The sequence below is a fragment of the Pelodiscus sinensis genome, chromosome 11 (genome assembly GCF_052426305.1).
Source record: "Pelodiscus sinensis isolate ZL-2025 chromosome 11, ASM5242630v1, whole genome shotgun sequence".
NCBI lineage: Eukaryota > Metazoa > Chordata > Testudines > Trionychidae > Pelodiscus > Pelodiscus sinensis.
Genome location: NC_143062.1, coordinates 52290104 through 52313180, shown reverse-complemented (window position 1 = coordinate 52313180; position 23077 = coordinate 52290104). Strand labels below are relative to the sequence as shown.

The 23077-nt window shown below is 72.8% G+C and overlaps 1 protein-coding gene across 2 annotated transcripts in view; it reads left to right on the top strand.

The window, feature by feature from the left end:
- The window catches only part of LAMB2 (laminin subunit beta 2), a 51403-nt gene extending 28792 nt beyond the window's left edge, over positions 1-22611 (top strand). For both annotated transcript variants that reach the window (XM_089781302.1, XM_089781301.1), the window contains 8 exons: positions 5962-6203; positions 8244-8447; positions 10439-10583; positions 17502-17709; positions 18237-18378; positions 19771-19947; positions 21998-22157; positions 22297-22611. In XM_089781302.1, coding sequence (XP_089637428.1) covers positions 5962-6203; positions 8244-8447; positions 10439-10583; positions 17502-17709; positions 18237-18378; positions 19771-19947; positions 21998-22157; positions 22297-22433 — 1415 coding nt within the window. In that variant the 3' untranslated portion in view covers positions 22434-22611. The remainder of the gene's footprint in view (positions 1-5961; positions 6204-8243; positions 8448-10438; positions 10584-17501; positions 17710-18236; positions 18379-19770; positions 19948-21997; positions 22158-22296) is intronic.
- Positions 22612-23077: the final 466 nt, after the last annotated feature.

Sequence of the window (23077 nt, the reverse complement as noted above, 5' to 3'; positions counted from 1 at the left end):
GGGCTGGGGGGCGGGAGCCGCGGGGGCCGGTGGGACCGTGGGCGTGTGGGGAGGAGACGGGCTGGCGGGCGGGAGCCGCGGGGGCCGGTGGGACCGTGTGTGTGTGGGGAGGAGACGGGCTGGGGGGCGGGGGCGCCGCGGGGGCCGGTGGGACTGTGCGCGTGTGGGGAGGAGACGGGCTGGGGGGCGGGAGCCGCGAGGGCCGGTGGGACCGTGTGTGTGTGGGGAGGAGACGGGCTGGGGGGCGGGAGCCGCGGGGGCCGGTGGGACCGTGGGCGTGTGGGGAGGAGACGGGCTGGGGGGCGGGAGCCGCGGGGGCCGGTGGGACCGTGGGCGTGTGGGGAGGAGACGGGCTGGGGGGCGGGAGCCGCGGGGGCCGGTGGGACTGTGCGCGTGTGGGGAGGAGACGGGCTGGGGGGCGGGAGCCGCGAGGGCCGGTGGGACCGTGGGCGTGTGGGGAGGAGACGGGCTGGGGGGCGGGAGCCGCGGGGGCCGGTGGGACCGTGGGCGTGTGGGGAGGGGACGGGCTGGGGGGCGGGAGCCGCGGGGGCCGGTGGGACTGTGCGCGTGTGGGGAGGAGACGGGCTGGGGGGCGGGAGCCGCGGGGGCCGGTGGGACCGTGTGTGTGTGGGGAGGAGACGGGCTGGGGGGCGGGAGCCGCGGGGGCCGGTGGGACCGTGGGCGTGTGGGGAGGAGACGGGCTGGGGGGCGGGAGCCGCGGGGGCCGGTGGGACCGTGGGCGTGTGGGGAGGAGACGGGCTGGGGGGCGGGAGCCGCGGGGGCCGGTGGGACCGTGGGCGTGTGGGGAGGAGACGGGCTGGGGGGCGGGCGCCGCGGGGGCCGGTGGGACCGTGGGCGTGTGGGGAGGAGACGGGCTGGGGGGCGGGAGCCGCGGGGGCCGGTGGGACTGTGCGCGTGTGGGGAGGAGACGGGCTGGGGGGCGGGAGCCGCGGGGGCCGGTGGGACTGTGCGCGTGTGGGGAGGAGACGGGCTGGGGGGCGGGAGCCGCGGGGGCCGGTGGGACCGTGGGCGTGTGGGGAGGAGACGGGCTGGGGGGCGGGAGCCGCGGGGGCCGGTGGGACCGTGGGCGTGTGGGGAGGAGACGGGCTGGGGGGCGGGCGCCGCGGGGGCCGGTGGGACCGTGGGCGTGTGGGGAGGAGGCGGGCTGGGGGGCGGGAGCCGCGGGGGCCGGTGGGACTGTGCGCGTGTGGGGAGGAGACGGGCTGGGGGGCGGGAGCCGCGGGGGCCGGTGGGACTGTGCGCGTGTGGGGAGGAGACGGGCTGGGGGGCGGGAGCCGCGGGGGCCGGTGGGACCGTGGGCGTGTGGGGAGGAGACGGGCTGGGGGGCGGGAGCCGCGGGGGCCGGTGGGACCGTGGGCGTGCGGGGAGGAGACGGGCTGGCGGGCGGGAGCCGCGGGGGCCGGTGGGACCGTGGGCGTGTGGGGAGGAGACGGGCTGGGGGGCGGGCGCCGCGGGGGCCGGTGGGACTGTGCGCGTGCGGGGAGGAGACGGGCTGGGGGGCGGGAGCCGCGAGGGCCGGTGGGACCGTGGGCGTGTGGGGAGGAGACGGGCTGGCGGGCGGGAGCCGCGGGGGCCGGTGGGACCGTGGGCGTGCGGGGAGGAGACGGGCTGGCGGGCGGGAGCCGCGGGGGCCGGTGGGACCGTGCCCGGGCAGGGAGGAGACGGGCTGGGGGGCGGGAGCCGCGGGGGCCGGGCAGGGGAGCAGCAGCAAAGCGCTGACAATGCCTGGGGGGCCACCCACAGCCGGGGAGCCTGGCGGGGGACGCTCAGGCCAGCCTGGGAGCCGGGCACGGGCAGGGGACTCGCGGCGGGTCCCTCCCCGCGGGCAGGGGGACAGGAAGGGCCCGGCGGGGAGGGACCCTCCATCCCTCGGCCCTCGCCCCAGGAGCAGCGGGGCCATGCACTGAGCCCGGAGGCCCGTGACACCGGGGTGCGATTCGCTCCCCTCCCCAGGCTGCTCTCAGCCGCCCCCCCCCCCCACACCGACAACCCGCCCACTGGCGCCAACCCGGCCAGCGCCGGGCTGGGACCCGAGCGACAGGCTGCCCTGGCCTGGGGCTGCCCTCTGGGACTGGGGGAGCCTGGGGGGGATGGGTTATCACCTCTCCCCTGTGTGAGGGGGCTGGGGGGGCACAGGGAGCACTGGGGTGTGTGAGGGGAGGTGGGGGATGGGTTATCACCTCTCCCCTGTGTGAGGGGGGCTGGGGGGCACAGGGAGCACTGGGGTGTGAGGGGAGGGGGATGTGGGGGGCAGGGGCACAGGGAGCGCTGGGGTGTGAGGGGAGGGGGATGTGGGGGCCGGGGGCACAGGGAGCGCTGGGGTGTGAGGGGAGGGGGATGTGGGGGGGCGGAGGCACAGGGAGCGCTGGGGTGTGAGGGGAGGGGTGATGTGGGGGGCGGGGGCACAGGGAGCGCTGGGGTGTGAGGGGAGGGGGATGTGGGGGGCAGGGGCACAGGGAGCGCTGGGATGTGAGGGGAGGGGGATGTGGGGGGCGGGGGCACAGGGAGCGCTGGGGTGTGAGGGGAGGGGGATGTGGGGGCGGGGGCACAGGGAGCGCTGGGGTGTGAGGGGAGGGGGATGTGGGGGGCGGGGGCACAGGGGGCGCTGGGATGTGAGGGGAGGGGGATGTGGGGGCGGGGGGCACAGGGAGCGCTGGGGTGTGAGGGGAGGGGGATGTGGGGGGAGGGGGCACAGGGGGCACTGGGGTGTGAGGGAAGGGGGATGTGGGGGCGGGGGCACAGGGGGCGCTGGGGTGTGAAGGGAGAGGGATGTGGGGGGCGGGGGCACAGGGAGCGCTGGGGTGTGAGGGGAGAGGGATGTGGGGGCGGGGGGCACAGGGGGCGCTGGGGTGTGAGGGGAGGGGGATGTGGGGGGCGGGGGCACAGGGAGCGCTGGGGTGTGAGGGGAGGGGGATGTGGGGGGCGGGGGCACAGGGAGCTCTGGGGTGTGAGGGGAGGGGGATGTGGGGGCGGGGGGCACAGGGGCGCTGGGGTGTGAGGGGAGGGGGATGTGGGGGAGGGGGCACAGGGGGCGCTGGGGTGTGAGGGGAGGGGGATGTGGGGGAGGGGGCACAGGGGGCGCTGGGGTGTGAGGGGAGGGGGATGTGGGGGGCGGGGGCACAGGGGGCGCTGGGGTGTGAGGGGAGGGGGATGTGGGGGGCGGGGGCACAGGGAGCGCTGGGGTGTAAGGGGAGGGGGATGTGGGGGCGGGGGCACAGGGGGCGCTGGGGTGTGAGGGGAGGGGGATGTGGGGGCGGGGGCACAGGGAGCGCTGGGGTGTGAGGGGAGAGGGATGTGGGGGAGGGGGCACAGGGGGCGCTGGGGTGTGAGGGGAGGGGGATGTGGGGGGGCGGGGGCACAGGGGGCGCTGGGGTGTGTGGGGAGGGGGATGTGGGGGGCGGGGGCACAGGGGGCGCTGGGGTGTGAGGGGAGGGGGATGTGGGGGAGGGGGCACAGGGGGCGCTGGGGTGTGAGGGGAGGGGGATGTGGGGGGCGGGGGCACAGGGGGCGCTGGGGTGTGAGGGGAGGGGGATGTGGGGGGCGGGGGCACAGGGAGCGCTGGGGTGTGAGGGGAGGGGGATGTGGGGGGCGGGGGCACAGGGGGCGCTGGGGTGTGAGGGGAGGGGGATGTGGGGGCGGGGGCACAGGGAGCGCTGGGGTGTGAGGGGAGGGGGATGTGGGGGCGGGGGCACAGGGGGCGCTGGGGTGTGAGGGGAGGGGGATGTGGGGGCGGGGGGCACAGGGGCGCTGGGGTGTGAGGGGAGGGGGATGTGGGGGCGGGGGGCACAGGGAGCGCTGGGGTGTGAGGGGAGGGGGATGTGGGGGGGCGGGGGCACAGGGAGCGCTGGGGTGTGAGGGGAGGGGGATGTGGGGGGCGGGGGCACAGGGGGCGCTGGGGTGTGAGGGGAGGGGGATGTGGGGGGCGGGGGCACAGGGGGCGCTGGGGTGTGAGGGGAGGGGGATGTGGGGGGCGGGGCACAGGGGGCGCTGGGGTGTGAGGGGAGGGGGATGTAGGGGGCGGGGCACAGGGGGCGCTGGGGTGTGAGGGGAGGGGGATGTGGGGGGCGGGGGCACAGGGGGCGCTGGGGTGTGAGGGGAGGGGGATGTGGGGGGCGGGGCACAGGGGGCGCTGGGGTGCGAGGGGAGGGGGATGTGGGGGGCGGGGCAGTCCGGAGGCCCAGGGGCGGTGGAGGTGATTGCAATGTGCTCTGGTGCGGCCCTTGAGAGCGTCTCACTCGGTTTCAAGCCAGGGCTGCTTCCAGGCCCCCCCTAAGGCCCCAGCCCAGGCCCATGGAGCCCGCTCCCCCCTCAGAGCTCCCGGCAGCATCCTCCCAGGGCTCCGCGGTGACGGGAGCAGCCCCGGTGCCACGTCTCCCTGCAGCGCGGCGCCTGCCCCGGGCCGTGGCTCTGCGAGGTCCCTCCCGGGCAGTGGGACGCAGCGCGTGGCCGGGCGCTGCCGGGGGGGCGGAGCGCAGCGGCTGGGGGGAGGAGCAGGGTGCTGGAGTCCCACGGCCCGTGACAGCGCCTGGCCCTGCACACGCAGCACTCAGTGTCCATGGCCCCAGGCTGCTCTGAACGGCCAAGGGCGGCTCCTCAGCCCTGGCTTGGCCCTGCCAGGCCATGGCCAGTCCAGGAGGTGGGCATGGGCCCTTCCACGTGCCCAGCCCTTCGCAGGGGCCGCCACGCGCCTTGCTGGGCTCCGGAGGCTCACGCTGAGAGCCAGGCCCATCACTGCGCACACGTGTGTCCAGGCGCCCTCGCCACGCCAGCCCTGCCAGCACGCCACGCCTGGCCCCGGCACGCCCCTCGCCACGCCAGCCCTGCCAGCACGCCACGCCTGGCCCCGGCACGCCCCTCGCCACGCCAGCCCTGCCAGCACGCCACGCCGGGCCCCGGCACGCCCCTCGCCATGCCAGCCCTGCCAGCACACCACGCCTGGCCCCGGCACGCCCCTCGCCACGCCAGCCCTGCCAGCACACCACGCCTGGCCCTGGCACGCCCCTCGGATTAGCAAGTTCGGTATGCATACATTACCCCCCTAGTTCGAACTAGGGGGGTAGTGTAGACATACCCCAACTCTGGCAGCACACCTGGCCCCGGCACACCACTCGCCACGCCAGCCCTGCCAGCACGCCACGACTGGCCCTGGCACGCCCCTCGCCACGCCAGCCCTGCCAGCACGCCACGCCTGGCCCTGGCACGCCCCTCGCCACGCCAGCATGCCACGCCTGGCCCTGGCACGCCCCTCGCCACGCCAGCCCTGCCAGCATGCCACGCCTGGCCCTGGCACGCCCCTCGCCACGCCAACCCTGCCAGCATGCCACGCCTGGCCCTGGCACGCCCCTCACCACACCAGCCCTGCCAGCATGCCACGCCTGGCCCAGCACGCCCCTTGCCACGCCAACCCTGCCAGCATGCCACGCCTGGCCCTGGCACGCCCCTCGCCACTCCAGCACACCACGCCTGGCCCCAGCACGCCCCTCGCCACGCCAATCCTGCCAGCACGCCATGCCTGGCCCTGGCACGCCCCTCGCCACACCAGCACACCACGCCTGGCCCCAGCACGCCCCTCGCCACGCCAATCCTGCCAGCACACCACGCCTGGCCCCAGCACGTCCCTCGCCACGCCAATCCTGCCAGCACGCCATGCCTGGCCCTGGCACGCCCCTCGCCACACCAGCACACCACGCCTGGCCCCAGCACGCCCCTCGCCACGCCAATCCTGCCAGCATGCCACGCCTGGCCCTGGCACGCCCCTCGCCACACCAGCACGCCATGCCTGGCCCTGGCACGCCCCTCGCCACGCCAGCTCTGCCGGGACACTGCGCCTGGCCCTGGCACAGGAGTGGTTGCAGCCAGGTTGCCACATGGGGACTTGGGACACGGGCAGAGGGGCCAGCACCTCGCTGGTGACGTCTCACCCTGCCCGTGTCGCCCCAGGTGCCTACGACAGCATCCGCCAGTCCCATGCCCAGTCGCGGGCGGCCGAGCGTGATGCCAGTGCCTCCAGCCTGGCGTTGCCTGGCCCCGTGAGCGACTCGGCTGCCACCAGGCGCCGCTCCGAGCAGCTCCTGGCACGGCGGAGAGACGACTTTAACCGCAGGAGCGCAGCCAACCGGCGGGCACTGGGCGAGCTGGCCTCCAAGGCCGAGACACTGCACCTGCACCAGGTCAACGAGAAGGTGGGTGAGGGCTGGGGGAAGTGGGGTGGGCTGGGTAGAGAGCTGTGGGGTGAGCGGAGTTAGGCGTGTGGGGGAAGGGCCAGGGTTGGGAGCTGTGGGGGAAGTGGGGCGAGGTTGGGAGCTGTGGGGCGGACAGGGTTGGGGGTTGTGGGGCAGGTGGGGTTAGGGATGTGTGGAAAGTGGGGCGGGGTTGGGAGCTGTCGGGGAAGTGGGGCGGGTTTGGGGTCTGTGGGGTGGGCAGGGTTGGGGGCTGTGGGGCAGGGGGGTTAGGAGTATGGGGGAAGTGGGGCGGGGTGGGCGCCGTGGGGCGGGCAGGGTTGGGGGCTGTGGGGCAGGGGGTTAGGAGTATGGGGGAAGTGGGGCAGGGTTGGAGGCTGTGGGGCAGACAGGGTTGGGCGCTGTGGGGGAAGACGGGCAGGGTTGGGGGCTGTGGGGTGGGCAGGGTTGGTGGCTGTGGGGCGGGCAGGGTTAGGAGTATGAGGGAAGTGGGGCAGAGTTGGGGGCTGTGGGGCGGATGGGGTTAGGAGTATGGGGGAAGTGGGGCGGGGTGGGCGCTGTGGGGCAGGCAGGGTTGGGGGCTGTGGGGCAGGGGGGTTAGGAGTATGGGGGAAGTGGGGCGGGGTGGGCGCCGTGGGGCGGGCAGGGTTGGGGGCTGTGGGGCAGGGGGGTTAGGAGTATGGGGGAAGTGGGGCGGGGTGGGCGCTGTGGGGCGGGCAGGGTTGGGGGCTGTGGGGTAGGGGGGTTAGGAGTATGGGGGAAGTGGGGCGGGGTGGGCGCTGTGGGGCGGGCAGGGTTGGGGGCTGTGGGGCAGGGGGGTTAGGAGTATGGGGGAAGTGGGGCGGGGTGGGCGCTGTGGGGTGGGCAGGGTTGGGGGCTGTGGGGCAGGGGGGTTAGGAGTATGGGGGAAGTGGGGCGGGGTGGGCGCTGTGGGGCGGGCAGGGTTGGAGACTGTGTAGCAGGGGGGTTAGGAGTATGGGGGAAGTGGGGCGGGGTGGGCGCTGTGGGGCAGGCAGGGTTGGGGGCTGTGGGGCAGGGGGGTTAGGAGTATGGGGGAAGTGGGGCGGGGTGGGCGCCGTGGGGCACGCAGGGTTGGGGGCTGTGGGGCAGGGGGGTTAGGAGTATGGGGGAAGTGGGGCGGGGTGGGCGCTGTGGGGTGGGCAGTGTTGGGGGCTGTGGGGCAGGGGGGTTAGGAGTATGGGGGAAGTGGGGCGGGGTGGGCGCTGTGGGGCGGGCAGGGTTGGGGGCTGTGGGGCAGGGGGGTTAGGAGTATGGGGGAAGTGGGGCGGGGTGGGCGCTGTGGGGCGGGCAGGGTTGGGGGCTGTGGGGCAGGGGGGTTAGGAGTATGGGGGAAGTGGGGCGGGGTGGGCGCTGTGGGGCGGGCAGGGTTGGGGGTTGTGGGGCAGGGGGGTTAGGAGTATGGGGGAAGTGGGGCGGGGTGGGCGCTGTGGGGCAGGGGGGTTAGGAGTATGGGGGAAGTGGGGCGGGGTTGGGGGTTGTGGGGCAGGGGGGTTAGGAGTATGGGGGAAGCGGGGCAGGGTTGGGGGTTGTGGGGCAGGGGGGTTAGGAGTATGGGGGAAGCGGGGCAGGGTTGGGGGTTGTGGGGCAGGGGGGTTAGGAGTATGGGGGAAGTGGGGCGGGGTGGGCGCCGTGGGGGGGCAGGGTTGGGGGCTGTGGGGCAGGGGGGTTAGGAGTATGGGGGAAGTGGGGCGGGGTTGGGGGTTGTGGGGCAGGGGGGTTAGGAGTATGGGGGAAGCGGGGCAGGGTTGGGGGTTGTGGGGCAGGGGGGTTAGGAGTATGGGGGAAGCGGGGCAGGGTTGGGGGTTGTGGGGCAGGGGGGTTAGGAGTATGGGGGAAGTGGGGCGGGGTGGGCGCCGTGGGGGGGCAGGGTTGGGGGCTGTGGGGCAGGGGGGTTAGGAGTATGGGGGAAGTGGGGCGGGGTTGGGGGCTGTGGGGGCAGTGGGGTGCGGGTGGGAGCGGTGGGGCGGGGCAGCCGAAGGGGGCAGCGAGCCAGTGCCCGCCCACAGTGCCCCGTGCCCGCAGGTGTGCGGTGCCCCGGGGGACGGCCCGTGCGAGGACAGTCCTTGCGGTGGGGCCGGCTGCCGGGACGGGGACGGGCGGCGTCACTGCGGGGGCCTGAGCTGCGGTGGGGCGGTTTCCGTGGCCAGCAGCGCCCTGGAGCGGGCCCGGCACGGCCAGGCCAAGCTGCACCAGGACATGGGCGAGGTGGATGAGCTGTTCCACAAGGTGCGTGGCCCAGCGGGATGGGCGTCGGGCGCACGGGAAGGGTGTGGGCAGGGCAGCGGGTGACAAGGGGGACATGAGGGGCAGCGCAGGAGCTGCAGATGTCCCATCCGTGGGCAGTGCCCACAGGCAGTATGTGGGGCCTGTCTTTCTGTATATGGGCAGCTCAGGGTTCGTGGCTCCCCCGTCTCTGGGCAGTGCCCGTGGCCGGCGCTGGCTCCCCCGTCTCTGGGCAGTGCCCGGGGGCGGCGCTGGCTCCCCCGTCTGTGGGCAGTGCCCGTGGGTGGCGTGCGGCTCCCCCGTCTGTGGGCAGTGCCCGTGGGCGGCGCTGGCTCCCCCGTCTCTGGGCAGTGCCCGTGGGCGGCGCTGGCTCCCCCGTCTCTGCGCAGTGCCCGTGGGCGGCGTGGGGCTCCCCCGTCTCTGGGCAGTGCCCGTGGGCGGCGTGGGGCTCTCCCGTCTGTGGGCAGTGCCCGTGGCCGGCGCTGGCTCCCCCGTCTGTGGGCAGTGCCCGTGGGCGGCGCTGGCTCCCCCGTCTCTGGGCAGTGCCCGTGGCCGGCGCTGGCTCCCCCGTCTCTGGGCAGTGCCCGTGGGCGGCGCTGGCTCCCCCGTCTCTGGGCAGTGCCCGTGGGCGGCGTGCGGCTCCCCCGTCTGTGGGCAGTGCCCGTGGGCGGCGTGGGGCTCCCCTGTCTGCGGGCAGTGCCCGTGGGCGGCGTGGGGCTCCCCCGTCTCTGGGCAGTGCCCGTGGCCGGCGTGGGGCTCCCCCGTCTCTGGGCAGTGCCCGTGGCCGGCGCTGGCTCCCCCGTCTGTGGGCAGTGCCCGTGGCCGGCGCTGGCTCCCCCATCTGTGGGCAGTGCCCGTGGGCGGCGCTGGCTCCCCCGTCTCTGGGCAGTGCCCGTGGCAGGCGCTGGCTCCCCCGTCTCTGGGCAGTGCCCGTGGCCGGCGCTGGCTCCCCCGTCTCTGGGCAGTGCCCGTGGCCGGTGCTGGCTCCCCCATCTGTGGGCAGTGCCTGTGGGCGGCGCTGGCTCCCCCGTCTCTGGGCAGTGCCCGTGGGCGGCGCTGGCTCCCCCGTCTCTGGGCAGTGCCCGTGGCCGGCGCTGGCTCCCCCGTCTCTGGGCAGTGCCCGTGGGCGGCGCTGGCTCCCCCGTCTCTGGGCAGTGCCTGTGGGCGGTGCTGGCTCCCCCGTCTGTGGGCAGTGCCCGTGGGCGGCGCTGGCTCCCCCGTCTCTGCGCAGTGCCCGTGGGCGGCGTGGGGCTCCCCCGTCTGTGGGCAGTGCCCGTGGGCGGCGTGGGGCTCCCCCGTCTGTGGGCAGTGCCCGTGGGCGGCGTGCAGCTCCCCCGTCTGTGGGCAGTGCCCGTGGGCGGCGTGGGGCTCCCCCGTCTGTGGGCAGTGCCCATGGGTGGCATGGGGCTCCCCCGTCTCTGGGCAGTGCCCATGGGTGGCGTGGGGCTCCCCCGTCTGTGCAGTGCCCGTGGCCGGCGCTGGCTCCCCCGTCTCTGGGCAGTGCCCGTGGCCGGCGCTGGCTCCCCCGTCTGTGCAGTGCCCGTGGGCGGCGCTGGCTCCCCCGTCTCTGGGCAGTGCCCGTGGGCGGCGCTGGCTCCCCCGTCTCTGGGCAGTGCCTGTGGGCGGCGCTGGCTCCCCCGTCTCTGTGCAGTGCCCGTGGGTGGCGCTGGCTCCCCCGTCTCTGTGCAGTGCCCGTGGGCGGCGCTGGCTCCCCCGTCTCTGGGCAGTGCCCGTGGGTGGCGCTGGCTCCCCCGTCTCTGGGCAGTGCCCGTGGGCGGCGTGGGGCTCCCCCGTCTCTGGGCAGTGCCCGTGGGCGGCGCTGGCTCCCCCGTCTCTGTGCAGTGCCCGTGGGCGGCGCTGGCTCTCACGTCTCTGGGCAGTGCCCGTGGGCGGCGCTGGCTCCCCCGTCTCTGGGCAGTGCCCGTGGGCGGCGCTGGCTCCCCCGTCTCTGTGCAGTGCCCGTGGGCGGCGCTGGCTCTCACGTCTCTGGGCAGGTGGCCGAGGCGAAGGGGAAGGCGGACGAGGCCCGGGTGCGGGCGCAGGCGGCGCTGGACAAGGCTAACGAGACCAAGGTGCGCGTGCAGCGCACCAACAAAGCGCTGGGGGAACTCATCGACCAGATCAAGGGCTTCCTGAGCCGTGAGTGCCGGGCCCAGCCCCTGTGCTGGGGCGCTGGGCGCGGGGGGAAGGGAGGGGGGCGCTGGGCTCAGGTTGGCTGGATGGCTGTGGGGTTGGGCCCGGGCAGGCTGCAGGGGTGCTGGCACGGGGAGTGCTGTTGGGGCAGGGCAGGCCCTGGTTGGTGGACGGGGAACAGGGGTGGGGGGCAAATTGGGGGTGTCCCGGAGTCCCAGGGCTCCCACTGTCCCTGGGCAGTCCCAGGGCCCCCACGGTGCGGGCAAGGCCTGTTGAACTGCAGCAGAGCCCGCACCCCCCACTGCCCCTCAGCCCCACACGGGCCGTGAGCGGCACCGCCAGCGCCAGGGAGCAGCAGCCTGCTGGGGCGTGGGGCCAGCGTGGGGCAAACCCAGCCCCTGGGGCCGCGCTGAGCTGCAGGCTCACACCAAACCCAGCCTCTCCACCCAGCCCTTTGCGGCCCCCGCCCGCGTCCTCGCTACAGGACCTTCCCCAGGGTCCGCGTGACCCCCAGGGTGGGGGGAGCCCGCAGGCTGATCGCTGCGCTAGAGCCGGCGTGAGCCCCTCTGCTGGGCACGGCTGTCCCACTCAGCTCCAGGCCAGGGCGCCCCTCTGCTGCCTGCAGGGCCGCTCAGTGGCCCAGCCCTGGGGCCACGCTGGGTCCTGTGGAAAGGGACAGACATTCCCCCTGGGGAGCGCCGAGCTGAGGTGCTGAAGGACCCGCCCTGCGCCCGGACCCTGCCTGTGCCTGCACGGGAGGCGCTGGCGTCCTCAGGGCACCTGGCCCCAAGTTGTGTCGCTCAGCAGCAAGGGGGCCGCACCCACCCCAGCAGTCTCTGTCCCAGGGTCTTCCCTGGACTGTCTCCCATTGACCCCACCCCGCTCCCTGGGGATCCGCATGGAGCCCATCTGCCTTCCCAGCCCAGGGCTCCCCCAGGAGCCGGCGGGGGGGCCGCATTCGCTCCGAGCTGCTTTCCAGCTGCCTTCCCTTCGCCTGGCAGCCCTGCCAGGGCTCTCTGCGGCAGAGACCTCCAGTGTCTTTGGGCAGGACCCCTGGGCACCCTTTGTGCTTGTAGGCAATAATTGTGGACACTCTGGACACCGGTGAAAACAAGCTGAGGATTTATTGTACACCAGCGCTGGGGGAGCACCACCCAGGGGTTGACCTGGAGAGCACTAGTTAATCAGAACGCTACATTGAATTATATAGGCAGCAGGTGGGCGGAGTGGAAGCAATTTCATAGGTCCTGGCGGCAAGATGGAGTGAGCACATAAGCCGATAAACTACGAAGGTTACACGGCATCTCCGCCCACCGCCAAGTAAACATCTCCATGATACAGGGAGTTATTCCTAACCAGCTAAATAAGCCAGTGTGACGTAGTGGGGGTACTTGCTGGGCTGGGGTGACCCCTGCTGTCTGGAGCAAGACCCAGCAGGGAAAGCCTCACTAGGCCAAGGTAATGCCAGACTTGTTGAACCAGTGGCCAGACACCCCACATGGAGAGGAACAAAGGAAGGTGGATGCTGCCCTGGCTGGGGGGCAGGGCTGGAAGAGGGTTAGTTAGTTCCTGGCTGGAAGGCAGGGAATAAGGAGCTGGGGAGGGGGCTGGGACTCCCCTATCTCAAGGGGGGCACTGAGGCCTCTTAGCCCCAGTTCCTGTAACCAGATTACATCTGTGCTGCGCTGTGCTGGAGGAGCAATAAACCACCCTCAATTCCACTGGCTGGTGCAGTCTGTTTGTGCCATTTCGGGGTGCAGGAGACGGGGAACCCCCAACGCGCCGTCACAGCCAGCTTCAACAAAAGACATGCTGATGGCAACTTTGTCTGCTGAAATTATGATGCGTCTCCTGCGGGGGTGAGCCTGCCTTGCATTGGCGCGCTCCCTGGGATCCAGGCTACCTACCGAGGGTTAGAGACGACAGTTAGAACAGCTTCCGGGAAGTTTGTTTGGTACCAGCCAGGCCTTATCGGAGTGAGGCCCTCTTGGGATGCGGTTGCCAGGGCGACCAGGGTCATGATAGCTCTTTGTTCTCTGTGTTCCCAGGCCTAGCCTCAAATTTAGGATTGGAATGAGAGTTTTAGCAACATACCATGGCCTGCCTCAGTTTACCCCTACAGTCCTGCAGGAGGAATGGCTCCTCCACGCTCCAGGGAGGAGTTGGTCTCTGGCGTTCATGGGCACCCCCATGCTGAGCTCCCTGGAGCCTTACCTCTTCCAAGTCCTGGCTGTCCCCACCCCCTCCATCTGCCGGCGTCCTGCACTTGGCGCTGAGGCCAGATGTCCGCCAGGTGCCCCATAGCAGCCAGGCTGTGGCTGATCCCTGTGCCCCTTGCAAAGAGAGGCCCCAGCAGGGCGGTTCCTCCTTGTCCAGGATGCCCAGGGCTTCTCGCGCACCAGAAACTTCCCTTATCAGCCTCGGTCCCGTCACACCTGCTGGCAACGCCAGCCGGAACCGTTCATTCTCCCCAGTCTCTGCACCACCCAGAGACCTGACGGCCTGGGGACCCCGCAGGGCAGGACTCAGCTGTGCCTCTCCGCACGGTCAGCCGGGGACAGCCCCCCCAGCCTGCACCCAGGGCGGTCGACAACGCTGCTTCCCTAGGGCACGTGCTGGAATCCCGGTGTGACAACGCGTTGGGGTCCCCCGCCTCCTGCACCCCCGAAAGGGCACAAACAGACTCCCCCAGCCAGTAGAACAGAGGTGGTTTATTGCCTCTCCGGAATACAGCACAGCACAGATGTCACCAGGTTACAGGGCCGGCCTAGGATGCCTCAGCCCCCCTTGATATGGGGGGGGTCTCGGCTTCTAAACCCCCCAGCCTGTTGCTGAGGCTGCTTCCTCCATGCTCCCAGACAGACACTAACTCTCTTCCAGCCCTGCCCCCCAGCCAGGGGCGGCATCCACCTCCCTTTGTTCCTCCCCATGGGGGGTAGCTGGTCGGACAGGTTGAGAGGGCCTCTTTGCATAATGACCCATCCCTGTCCTTCTGGGCTGCGGTACCGGCGGCAGCCAGTGGGGTTACCACAGAGCCAGCATAGAAAGCAGCCCAATACCCCCACTACGGCACAGTTCTCCCCAGTCTCTGCACCACCCAGAGACCCAACGGCCTGGGGACCCCGCGGGGCAGGACTCAGCTGTGCCGCTCCGCACGGTCAGCCGGGGACAGCCCCCCAGCCTGCACCCAGGGCGGTCAGCAACGCTGCTTCCCTAGGGCACGTGCCGGAATCCCGGCTTCTTTCCGAAATGGCATCTGGGGCACTTCCCCACTTAGCCCACAGCAGGGTCGCTCGGCCACCTCCCCTCTGGCTCCAGCTTCGAATACTCTGAGCGCTCAGCCAGCCAATCCAGCTCCGAATACTCTGAGCACTCAGCCAGCCAGCCCGGCTCCGGCTCCCACTGCTCCAAGCGCTCAGCCAGCCAGCCCGGCTCCGGCTCCCACTGCTCCGAGCACTCAGCCAGCCAGCCCGGCTCCGGCTCCCACTGCTCCGAGCACTCAGCCAGCCAGCCCGGCTCCGGCTCCCACTGCTCCGAGCGCTCAGCCAGCCAGCCCGGCTCCGGCTCCCACTGCTCCAAGCACTCAGCCAGCCAGCCCGGCTCCAGCTCCCACTGCTCCGAGCACTCAGCCAGCCAGCCCGGCTCTGGCTCCCACTGCTCCGAGCGCTCAGCCAGCCAGCCCGGCTCCAGCTCCCACTGCTCCGAGCGCTCAGCCAGCCAGCCCGGCTCCAGCTCCCACTGCTCCGAGCGCTCAGCCAGCCAGCCCGGCTCCGGCTCCCACTGCTCCAAGCACTCAGCCAGCCAGCCCGGCTCCGGCTCCCACTGCTCCGAGCGCTCAGCCAGCCAGCCCGGCTCCGGCTCCCACTGCTCCAAGCACTCAGCCAGCCAGCCCGGCTCCGGCTCCCACTGCTCCGAGCACTCAGCCAGCCAGCCCGGCTTCGGCTCCCACTGCTCCAAGCACTCAGCCAGCCAGCCCGGCTCCGGCTCCCACTGCTCCGAGCACTCAGCCAGCCAGCCAGCCCGGCTCCGGCTCCCACTGCTCCAAGCACTTGGCCAGCCAACCTGGCTCTGGCTCTAACTGCTCAGCAAGCCCCCACGCCTCTGCCTCTGGCTCCCACTGCTCCAAGTGCTCAGCCAGCCCCCACACCTCTGCCTCCGGCTCCCACTGCTCCGAGCGGTCAGCCAGCCAACCCGGCTCTGGCTCCCACTGCTCCGAGCACCCAGCCAGCCAATCCAGCTCCGGCTCCCACTGCTCCGAGCGGTCAGCCAGCCAACCCGGCTCTGGCTCCCACTGCTCCGAGCACTCAGCCAGCCAACCCGGCTCCGGCTCCAGCTCCGAATACTCCGAGTGCTCAGCCAACCAACCTGGCTCCGGCTCCCACTGCTCCAAGCACTCAGCCAGCCAGCCCGGCTCCGGCTCCCACTGCTCCGAGCACTCAGCCAGCCTGCCCGGCTCCGGCTCCCACTGCTCCAAGCACTCAGCCAGCCAGCCAGCCCGGCTCTGGCTCCCACTGCTCCGAGCACTCAGCCAGCCAGCCAGCCCGGCTCCGGCTCCCACTGCTCCAAGCACTTGGCCAGCCAACCTGGCTCTGGCTCTAAGTGCTCAGCAAGCCCCCACGCCTCTGCCTCTGGCTCCCACTGCTCCAAGTGCTCAGCCAGCCCCCACACCTCTGCCTCCGGCTCCCACTGCTCCGAGCGGTCAGCCAGCCAACCCGGCTCTGGCTCCCACTGCTCCGAGCACCCAGCCAGCCAATCCAGCTCCGGCTCCCACTGCTCCGAGCGGTCAGCCAGCCAACCCGGCTCTGGCTCCCACTGCTCCGAGCGCTCAGCCAGCCAACCCGGCTCTGGTTTCCACTGCTCCGAGCACCCAGCCAGCCAACCCGGCTCCGAATACTCCGAGCGCTCAGCCAGCCAACCCGGCTCTGAATACTTTAAGTGTGTGTCTAGACTACAGGGTTTTGTCAACAAAACTATACCTGTGTCTACACTGCCGCTGAGTTCTGGCGCCATGACATCGGCAGAACTCGGCAGTTTTGTCGACGGCTGTAAACCTCACTCTGCGAGGAATGACGCCTTTTGTGGCCAGAGGTCTGGCGCCGGACGGCATTATTGCATCGACACCGTCCTTTGCGTCCACACTGTCGTGTCGACAAAGCGGCTTGCTCTGTCGACAGACCTGGATGTAGACTAGACGCTCTTTGTTGACAGAAGCTTTTTCGACAGTATCTGTCAACAAAACGTCTGTTGACAAAAGCCTGTTAGACGTACCCTGAGCGATCAGCCAGCCAATCTTCCCCTGCTCTGAGCGCTCAGCCAGCAACCCGGCTCCGGCTCCGAATACTCCGAGTGCTCAGCCAGCAACCCGGCTCCGGCTCCAGCTCCGAATACTCCGAGTGCTCAGCCCACCAACCCGGTTCCGGCTCCAAATACTCCGAGTGCTCAGCCAACCAACCCGGCTCCGGCTCCAGCTCCGAATACTCCGAGTGCTCAGCCAACCAACCTGGCTCCGGCTCCGAATACTCCGAGTGCTCAGCCAACCAACCTGGCTCCGGCTCCGAATACTCCGAGTGCTCAGCCAACCAACCCGGCTCCGTCTCCGGCTCCGAATACTCCGAGTGCTCAGCCAACCAACCCAGCTCCGTCTCCGGCTCCGAATACTCCGAGTGCTCAGCCAGCAACCCGGCTCCGGCTCCAGCTCCGAATACTCCGAGTGCTCAGCCCACCAACCCGGTTCCGGCTCCGAATACTCCGAGTGCTCAGCCAACCAACCCGGCTCCGGCTCCAGCTCCGAATACTCCGAGTGCTCAGCCAACCAACCTGGCTCCGGCTCCGAATACTCCGAGTGCTCAGCCAACCAACCTGGCTCCGGCTCCAAATACTCCGAGTGCTCAGCCAACCAACCCGGCTCCGTCTCCGGCTCCGAATACTCCGAGTGCTCAGCCAACCAACCTGGCTCCGTCTCCGGCTCCGAATACTCCGAGTGCTCAGCCAGCCAACCTGGCTCCGGCTCCAAATACTCCGAGTGCTCAGCCAACCAACCCGGCTCCGTCTCCGGCTCCGAATACTCCGAGTGCTCAGCCAACCAACCCGGCTCCGTCTCCGGCTCCGAATACTCCGAGTGCTCAGCCAACCAACCTGGCTCCGGCTCCAGCTCCGAATACTCCGAGTGCTCAGCCCACCAACCCGGTTCCGGCTCCGAATACTCCGAGTGCTCAGCCAACCAACCCGGCTCTGGCTCCAGCTCCGAATACTCCGAGTGCTCAGCCAACCAACTTGGCTCCGGCTCCAAATACTCCGAGTGCTCAGCCAACCAACCCGGCTCCGGCTCCGGCTCCGAATACTCCGAGTGCTCAGCCAACCAACCTGGCTCCGGCTCCTGCCCTCTCAGCTCCTCCATCCCAGCCCCTCCTCCAGGAGTCCATTGTGGGACGTCTGCCCCCCCAGTGCTGGACCCCCTGGCACTACCTCACTGCCCCCTGCTGCTCCCAGGCTCTCCGGGCATCCCAGGAGCCCCACTGGGATCTGGAACTTGCTCCTAAGGCTGGTCACTGTCCTAGCCAAGCAATCAGCAGATCCTGGGGGAGCCGCTCAGCCCCCCCTCGCTGCAGCGAGAAGCAAGGCCCTGGTAGGGGGCCATGTCTCGCCCACTGCCTTGCTGGCTCCTTCCATTCCCTCCTCTCACCGCAGGCAGCCACACGCTGCAAAGCACCGGCGCTCACAGCCACGTCTGCGGGGTGCAGCCCCCTCTGCTAGCGCAGGATCACGGACTCACAGTGCCGCTCGGGCAGGGGGCAGACCTGGGGGGGCAAGGCGGGTGCTGTTTGGGGAGGGGGCAGACACCACTGGGGGAGGGGCAGGGGTCGCTCGGGAAGCGGGTGGCAGCTGCCAGGGGGAGGCCGTTCTGACCCGCTCTCCGCCCTGCAGAGGAGGGGGCCGACCCTGACAGCATTGAGGCGGTGGCAGGGCGGGTGCTGGAGCTCTCCATCCCAGCCTCGCCCGACCAGATCCGCCACCTGGCCCAGGAGATCAAGCAGCGGGTGAGCAGCCTGGCCAACGTGGACGCCATCCTGGAGCAGACGGCAGGGGACGTGCGCCGGGCAGAGCAGCTGTTGCAGGACGCCCGCAGGGCCAGGTGAGGCGGCAGGCAGGGCGGGGGCCGGGTGTGCCCACAGTGCCACGCCGGGGCAGGCTGCAAGGGGCGGGGGGAGGCTGGGCTGTGCCGATGCGCCGGGGAGCCCCGACCCTGCACCCCGTCCGCAGCCAGACGGGACTCTCGGCCGGGCTGTAGAGTAGCAGGTTTACGGGGTCTCCGAGACACGGCGCGGCGCAGGCTCCACGTGGCACCGGAGCCAGGGCAGAGCCTAGTCCTCTGGGGGGAGGGTTCAGCGGCCCCTGACCCCCCGTCTGGACTAGTCTGCTCCCTTCGTGCTTCCCCCGCCCAGACTGCCCCAACCCCCAGCCCTGCCCCCGGCCAGGGGCCGTCCCCGCCTGCCTCCCTTTGTCTCCCCCGGGAAGAGCCTCGTTACCTGCCCAGGCTGGGCCGATGTAGGGCGAGGCCGTGGGAATCGCACAGCGCAGCAGGGGGGCAACGGGCTACAGAGCAGCCAGCCCCCCCCACTACGTCACGTGGGCACTGCCGGCTGGGTGTCCCCGTTGCAGGGCCCGGGCGGAGAGCGTGAAGAGTGCGGCTGAAGTGGGCAGGCGGGCGCTGGAGGATGCCAGGCGAGCCCAGAGTGCTGCCGAGAGCGCCATCCGCAGCGCCACGGGAGATATCCGCCGCACCGAGAGCACCCTGAGCACGGTGAGAGCCTCCGCGGGCACCCACGGGGAGGGCTCTTGGGGCCGGGCCTGGCGGTCACACCCCCTCCTGGCGTGGGGAGGTCGGGGGCACGTGGGGAAAGGCTGCAGGGCCCGTGTCCTGGGAACGTGCCACGGAAACCCACGCTCCCCAGTCGCAGCGAGCGCAGGACTGCTTGTAACGTCCCCCCGACTCCCCCCGACTGCCCCCCGCCACGCCCTCCGCAACGTCCCCCCGACTCCCCCCGACTGCCCCCCGCCGCGCCCTCCGCAATGTTCCCCCGACTTCCCCCCGACTGCCCCCCGCCACGCCCTCCGCAACGTCCCCCCGACTGCCCCCCGCCACGCCCTCCGCAACGTCCCCCCGACTGCCCCCCGACTGCCCCCGCTCCCTCTGCAACGTCCCCCTGACTCCCCCCGCCGCACCCTCCACAACGTCCCCCCGACTCCCCCCACGCCCTCCGCAACGTCCCCCCGACTCCCCCCATTCCCTCCGCAACGTCCCCCCGACTTCCCCCCGACTCCCCCCGCCGCACCCTCCACAACGTCCCCCCGACTCCCCCCGTGCCCTCCACAATGTCCCCCCGACTCCCCCCGACTCCTCCCCGCCGCGCCCTCCGCAACGTCCCCCCGACTCCCCCCGTGCCCTCCGCAACGTCCCCCCGACTTCCCCCACGCCCTCCCCAACGTCCCCCCGACTCCCCCCGTGCCCTCCGCAACGTCCCCCCGACTTCCCCCACGCCCTCCCCAACGTCCCCCCAACTCCCCCGCCGCGCCCTCCGCAACGTCCCCCTGACTTCCCCCCGACTCCTCCCCGCCGCGCCCTCCGCAACGTCCCCCCGACTCTCCCGCCGCGCCCTCCGCAACGTCCCCCCGACTCCCCCCATTCCCTCCCCAACGTCCCCCCGACTCCCCCCGCGCCCTCCCCAACGTCCCCCCGACTCTCCCGCCGCGCCCTCCGCAACGTCCCCCCGACTCCCCCCATTCCCTCCCCAACGTCCCCCCGACTCCCCCCGCGCCCTCCCCAACGTCCCCCCGACTCCTCCCCGCCGCGCCCTCCGCAACGTCCCCCCGACTCCCCCCATTCCCTCCCCAACGTCCCCCCGACTCCCCCCGCGCCCTCCCCAACGTCCCCCCGACTCCACCCGCGCCCTCTGCAACGTCCCCCCACCTCCCTTCGCACCCTCAGACACTGGGAGTGGGAGTGGTCTGCTGCATGCGCCCCCAGCCGGGGCTGCTCCTTTGGCCGGAGAGGGGCTGCCAGCTCCTAGTCCTACATGGGCCCTGGGCCAGGCCCCGCTCAGAACGCCCCCGGCCCGCCTGCCTCCCCTGGCCCTGCCCCATGGGCAGAGGTGCCCAGCGCAGCCTCCCGCTGAGGCTGGTCCCTCCCGGGCAGATCCAGCAGCAGGCAGCGGACTCGGAGCACCAGCTGCAGGGGGCCGCGTGGCACCTGGGGCGCCTGGAGGGCCAGGTGGCCGCGCTGAAGATGAAACGGGCCAATAACAGCCTGGCGGCCACGCGGGCCAAGGACACGGCCAGCGCCGCGCAGGCCCGGGCTGGGGAGGCCAAGCAGGTGAGCGGGGGCCCGGCCTCATGGGGCAGGGCCTGGGATGGGGGCTTGACTGGGGCAGACTGCAGGGGGGGAGGGGCAGCCTAGGGCCTGGGGGTGGCCGCGTTGGGGGGGGTCTGCGTTGGGAGGGGGCCGCGCCGGCCGCGTCGGGGGGTCTGTTGGGAGGGGGCCGCGCCGGCTGTGTCGGGGGGGTCTGCGTTGGGAGGGGGCCGCGTTGGGGGGTCTGTTGGGAGGGGGCCGCGCCGGCTGTGTCGGGGGGGTCTGCGTTGGGAGGGGGCCGGGTGGGGGGTCTGTTGGGAGGGGGCCGCGCCGGCTGTGTCGGGGGGGTCTGCGTTGGGAGGGGGCCGCGTTGGGGGGTCTGCGTTGGGAGGGGGCTGCGCCGGCCGCGTCAGGGGGGTCTGCGTTGGGAGGGGGCCGCGTCGGGGGCTCTGTTGGGAGGGGGCCGCGCCGGCTGTGTCGGGGGGGTCTGCGTTGGGAGGGGGCCGCGTTGGGGGGTCTGCGTTGGGAGGGGGCTGCGCCGGCCGCGTCAGGGGGGTCTGCGTTGGGAGGGGGCCGCGTCGGGGGGGCTCTGTTGGGAGGGGGCCGCGCCGGCTGTGTCGGGGGGTCTGCGTTGGGAGGGGGCCGCGTTGGGGGGTCTGCGTTGGGAGGGGGCTGCGCCGGCCGCGTCAGGGGGGTCTGCGTTGGGAGGGGGCCGCGTCGGGGGGGCTCTGTTGGGAGGGGGCCGCGCCGGCCGCGTCGGGGGGGGTCTGCGTTGGGAGGGGGCCGCGCCGGCCGCGTCGGGGGGTCTGTTGGGAGGGGGCCGCGCCGGCTGTGTCGGGGGGTCTGTTGGGAGGGGGCCGCGCCGGCCGCGTCGGGGGGGGGTCTGCGTTGGGAGGGGGCCGCGTCGGGGGGGGTCTGCGTTGGGAGGGGGCCGCGCCAGCTGCGTCGGGGGGTCTGCATTGGGAGGGGGCCGCGTCGGGGGGGGTCTGCGTTGGGAGGGGGCCGCGTCGGGGGGGGTCTGCGTTGGGAGGGGGCCGCGCCGGCTGCGTCGGGGGGTCTGCATTGGGAGGGGGCCGCGTCGGGGGGGGTCTGCGTTGGGAGGGGGGCCGCGCTGGCTGCATCGGGGGGTCTGCGTTGGGAGGGGGCCGCGTCGGGGGGTCTGTTGGGAGGGGGCCGCGCCGGGGGGGGGGTCTGCGTTGGGAGGGGGCCACGTCGGGGGGGGTCTGCGTTGGGAGGGGGCTGCGTCGGGGGGTCTGTTGGGAGGGGGCCGCGTCGGGGGGGGTCTGCGTTGGGAGGGGGCCGCGTCGGGGGGTCTGTTGGGAGGGGGCCGCGCTGGCCGCGTCGGGGTCTGTGTTGGGAGGGGGGCCGCGTCGGGGGGGGGTCTGTTGGGGGGGGGGCCGCGTCGGGGGGTCTGTTGGGGGGGGGGCCGCGCCGGTCGCGTCGGGGGGTCTGTTGGGGGGGGCCGCGTCGGGGGGTCTGTTGGGGGGGGGGCCGCGCCGGTCGCGTCGGGGTCTGTTGGGGGGGGCCGCGCCGGTCGCGGCGGGGGGGTCTGTTGGGGGGGGGCCGCGCCGGTCGCGTCGGGGGGGTCTGTTGGGGGGGGCCGCGCCGGTCGCGTCGGGGGGGGTCTGTTGGGGGGGGCCGCGCCGGTCGCGTCGGGGGGTCTGTTGGGAGGGGGGGGCCGCGCCGGTCGCGTCGGGGGGTCTGTTGGGGGGGGGCCGCGCCGGTCGCGTCGGGGGGGTCTGTTGGGAGGGGGCCGCGTCAGGGGGTCTGTTGGGAGGGGGCCGCGTCGGGGGGTCTGTTGGGAGGGGGCCGCGCCGGGGGGTCTGTTGGGAGGGGGCCGCGTCAGGGGGTCTGTTGGGAGGGGGCCGCGCCGGGGGGTCTGCGTTGGGAGGGGGCCGCGTCAGGGGGTCTGTTGGGAGGGGGCCGCGTCGGGGGGTCTGTTGGGAGGGGGCCGCGCCGGGGGGTCTGCGTTGGGAGGGGGCCGCGTCAGGGGGTCTGTTGGGAGGGGGCCGCGCCGGGGGGCAGACTGCCGGCCCGTGGGCGCTCTGACGGGCTGTCTCTGGGCGCGGGGCAGCTGGCAGAGGGGCAGCTGGAGGCCGGGTACCAGGCAGCGCAGGCGCTGGTGCGGGACCAGGCCCAGGGCGCGCTGCAGGCCAGGCAGCGGGCGGAGCAGCTGCGGGACGAGGCGGGCGCCCTCCTGCGGGACGCTCAGGACAAGCTGCGGCGCATGACAGGTGAGGAGCGGGCGGGCCCCGCCCCCTGCCCCCTCGGGCCCCGCCCCCTCTGCCCCGGGCTCCGCCCCCTCTGCCCCAGGCTCCGCCCCCTCTGCCCCCGGTCCCGCCCGTGCCACACTCACCCTGCCTGTCTCCCCAGTGCTGGAGGGCTCGTACCAGCAGAACGAGCGGGTGCTGGAGGCCAAGGCGGCCCAGCTCGACGGGCTGGAGGCCAAGGTGAAGGCCATCGTGGGCGCCATCAACCAGCAGATCCAGATCTACAACACCTGCCAGTGACCCGAGCACCCGCCAGCCCCTGGCCGCCTCCCCACGGGTGGCGCAGCTCCCGCCGCGGCCTCGCTGGCCGTGCCTTCCCTCGGCTGGGGCAGAGGGGCGCTTGCACACTCCCTGGGGGGGAGACGAGGCCCGGCACAGGGCGGGCAGCGTGTGTGTGAATAAAGCCCCCCCAGCAGTCGCTGCCTCCTTGTGGCTCGTGCGGGTGCCAGACCCTGCCGCCCTGGCGTGGCCCGTGCTGTCCGCTCGGCCCCCACCTGCCCTCCCACGAGCCAGCTGACTGCCCCACTAGGGGCGGCCCAGGCCAGACCTGCCTGCCGGAGCCGTTCCACACGCACTCCCCCTGTGGCGGGCGTGGCCAGGCGGGGACCCCGGCCCCAGGCCTGCCGCTGCTCCGCTAGCATGGGCAACGGGCTGCTTCTCCCTGGCTGTGGCCCAGCCCCCACGAGCCCAGCACAGCCCGCCGCAGGCCAAGTCACGTCCTGCCTGGCAGGAATTGTCCCCAGCTCCCTGGGCCTGGGCGTTGACTGCTGGCCCAGCCCAGCGCCCATGGCCAACCCCCGGGTGTAGCGGCAGGCTGGGCTCCCTGCAGGAGTCGAGTCCACATGGTCCGTGCGTGGCGTTGTCACGTGGCTCGAGACCAGGGT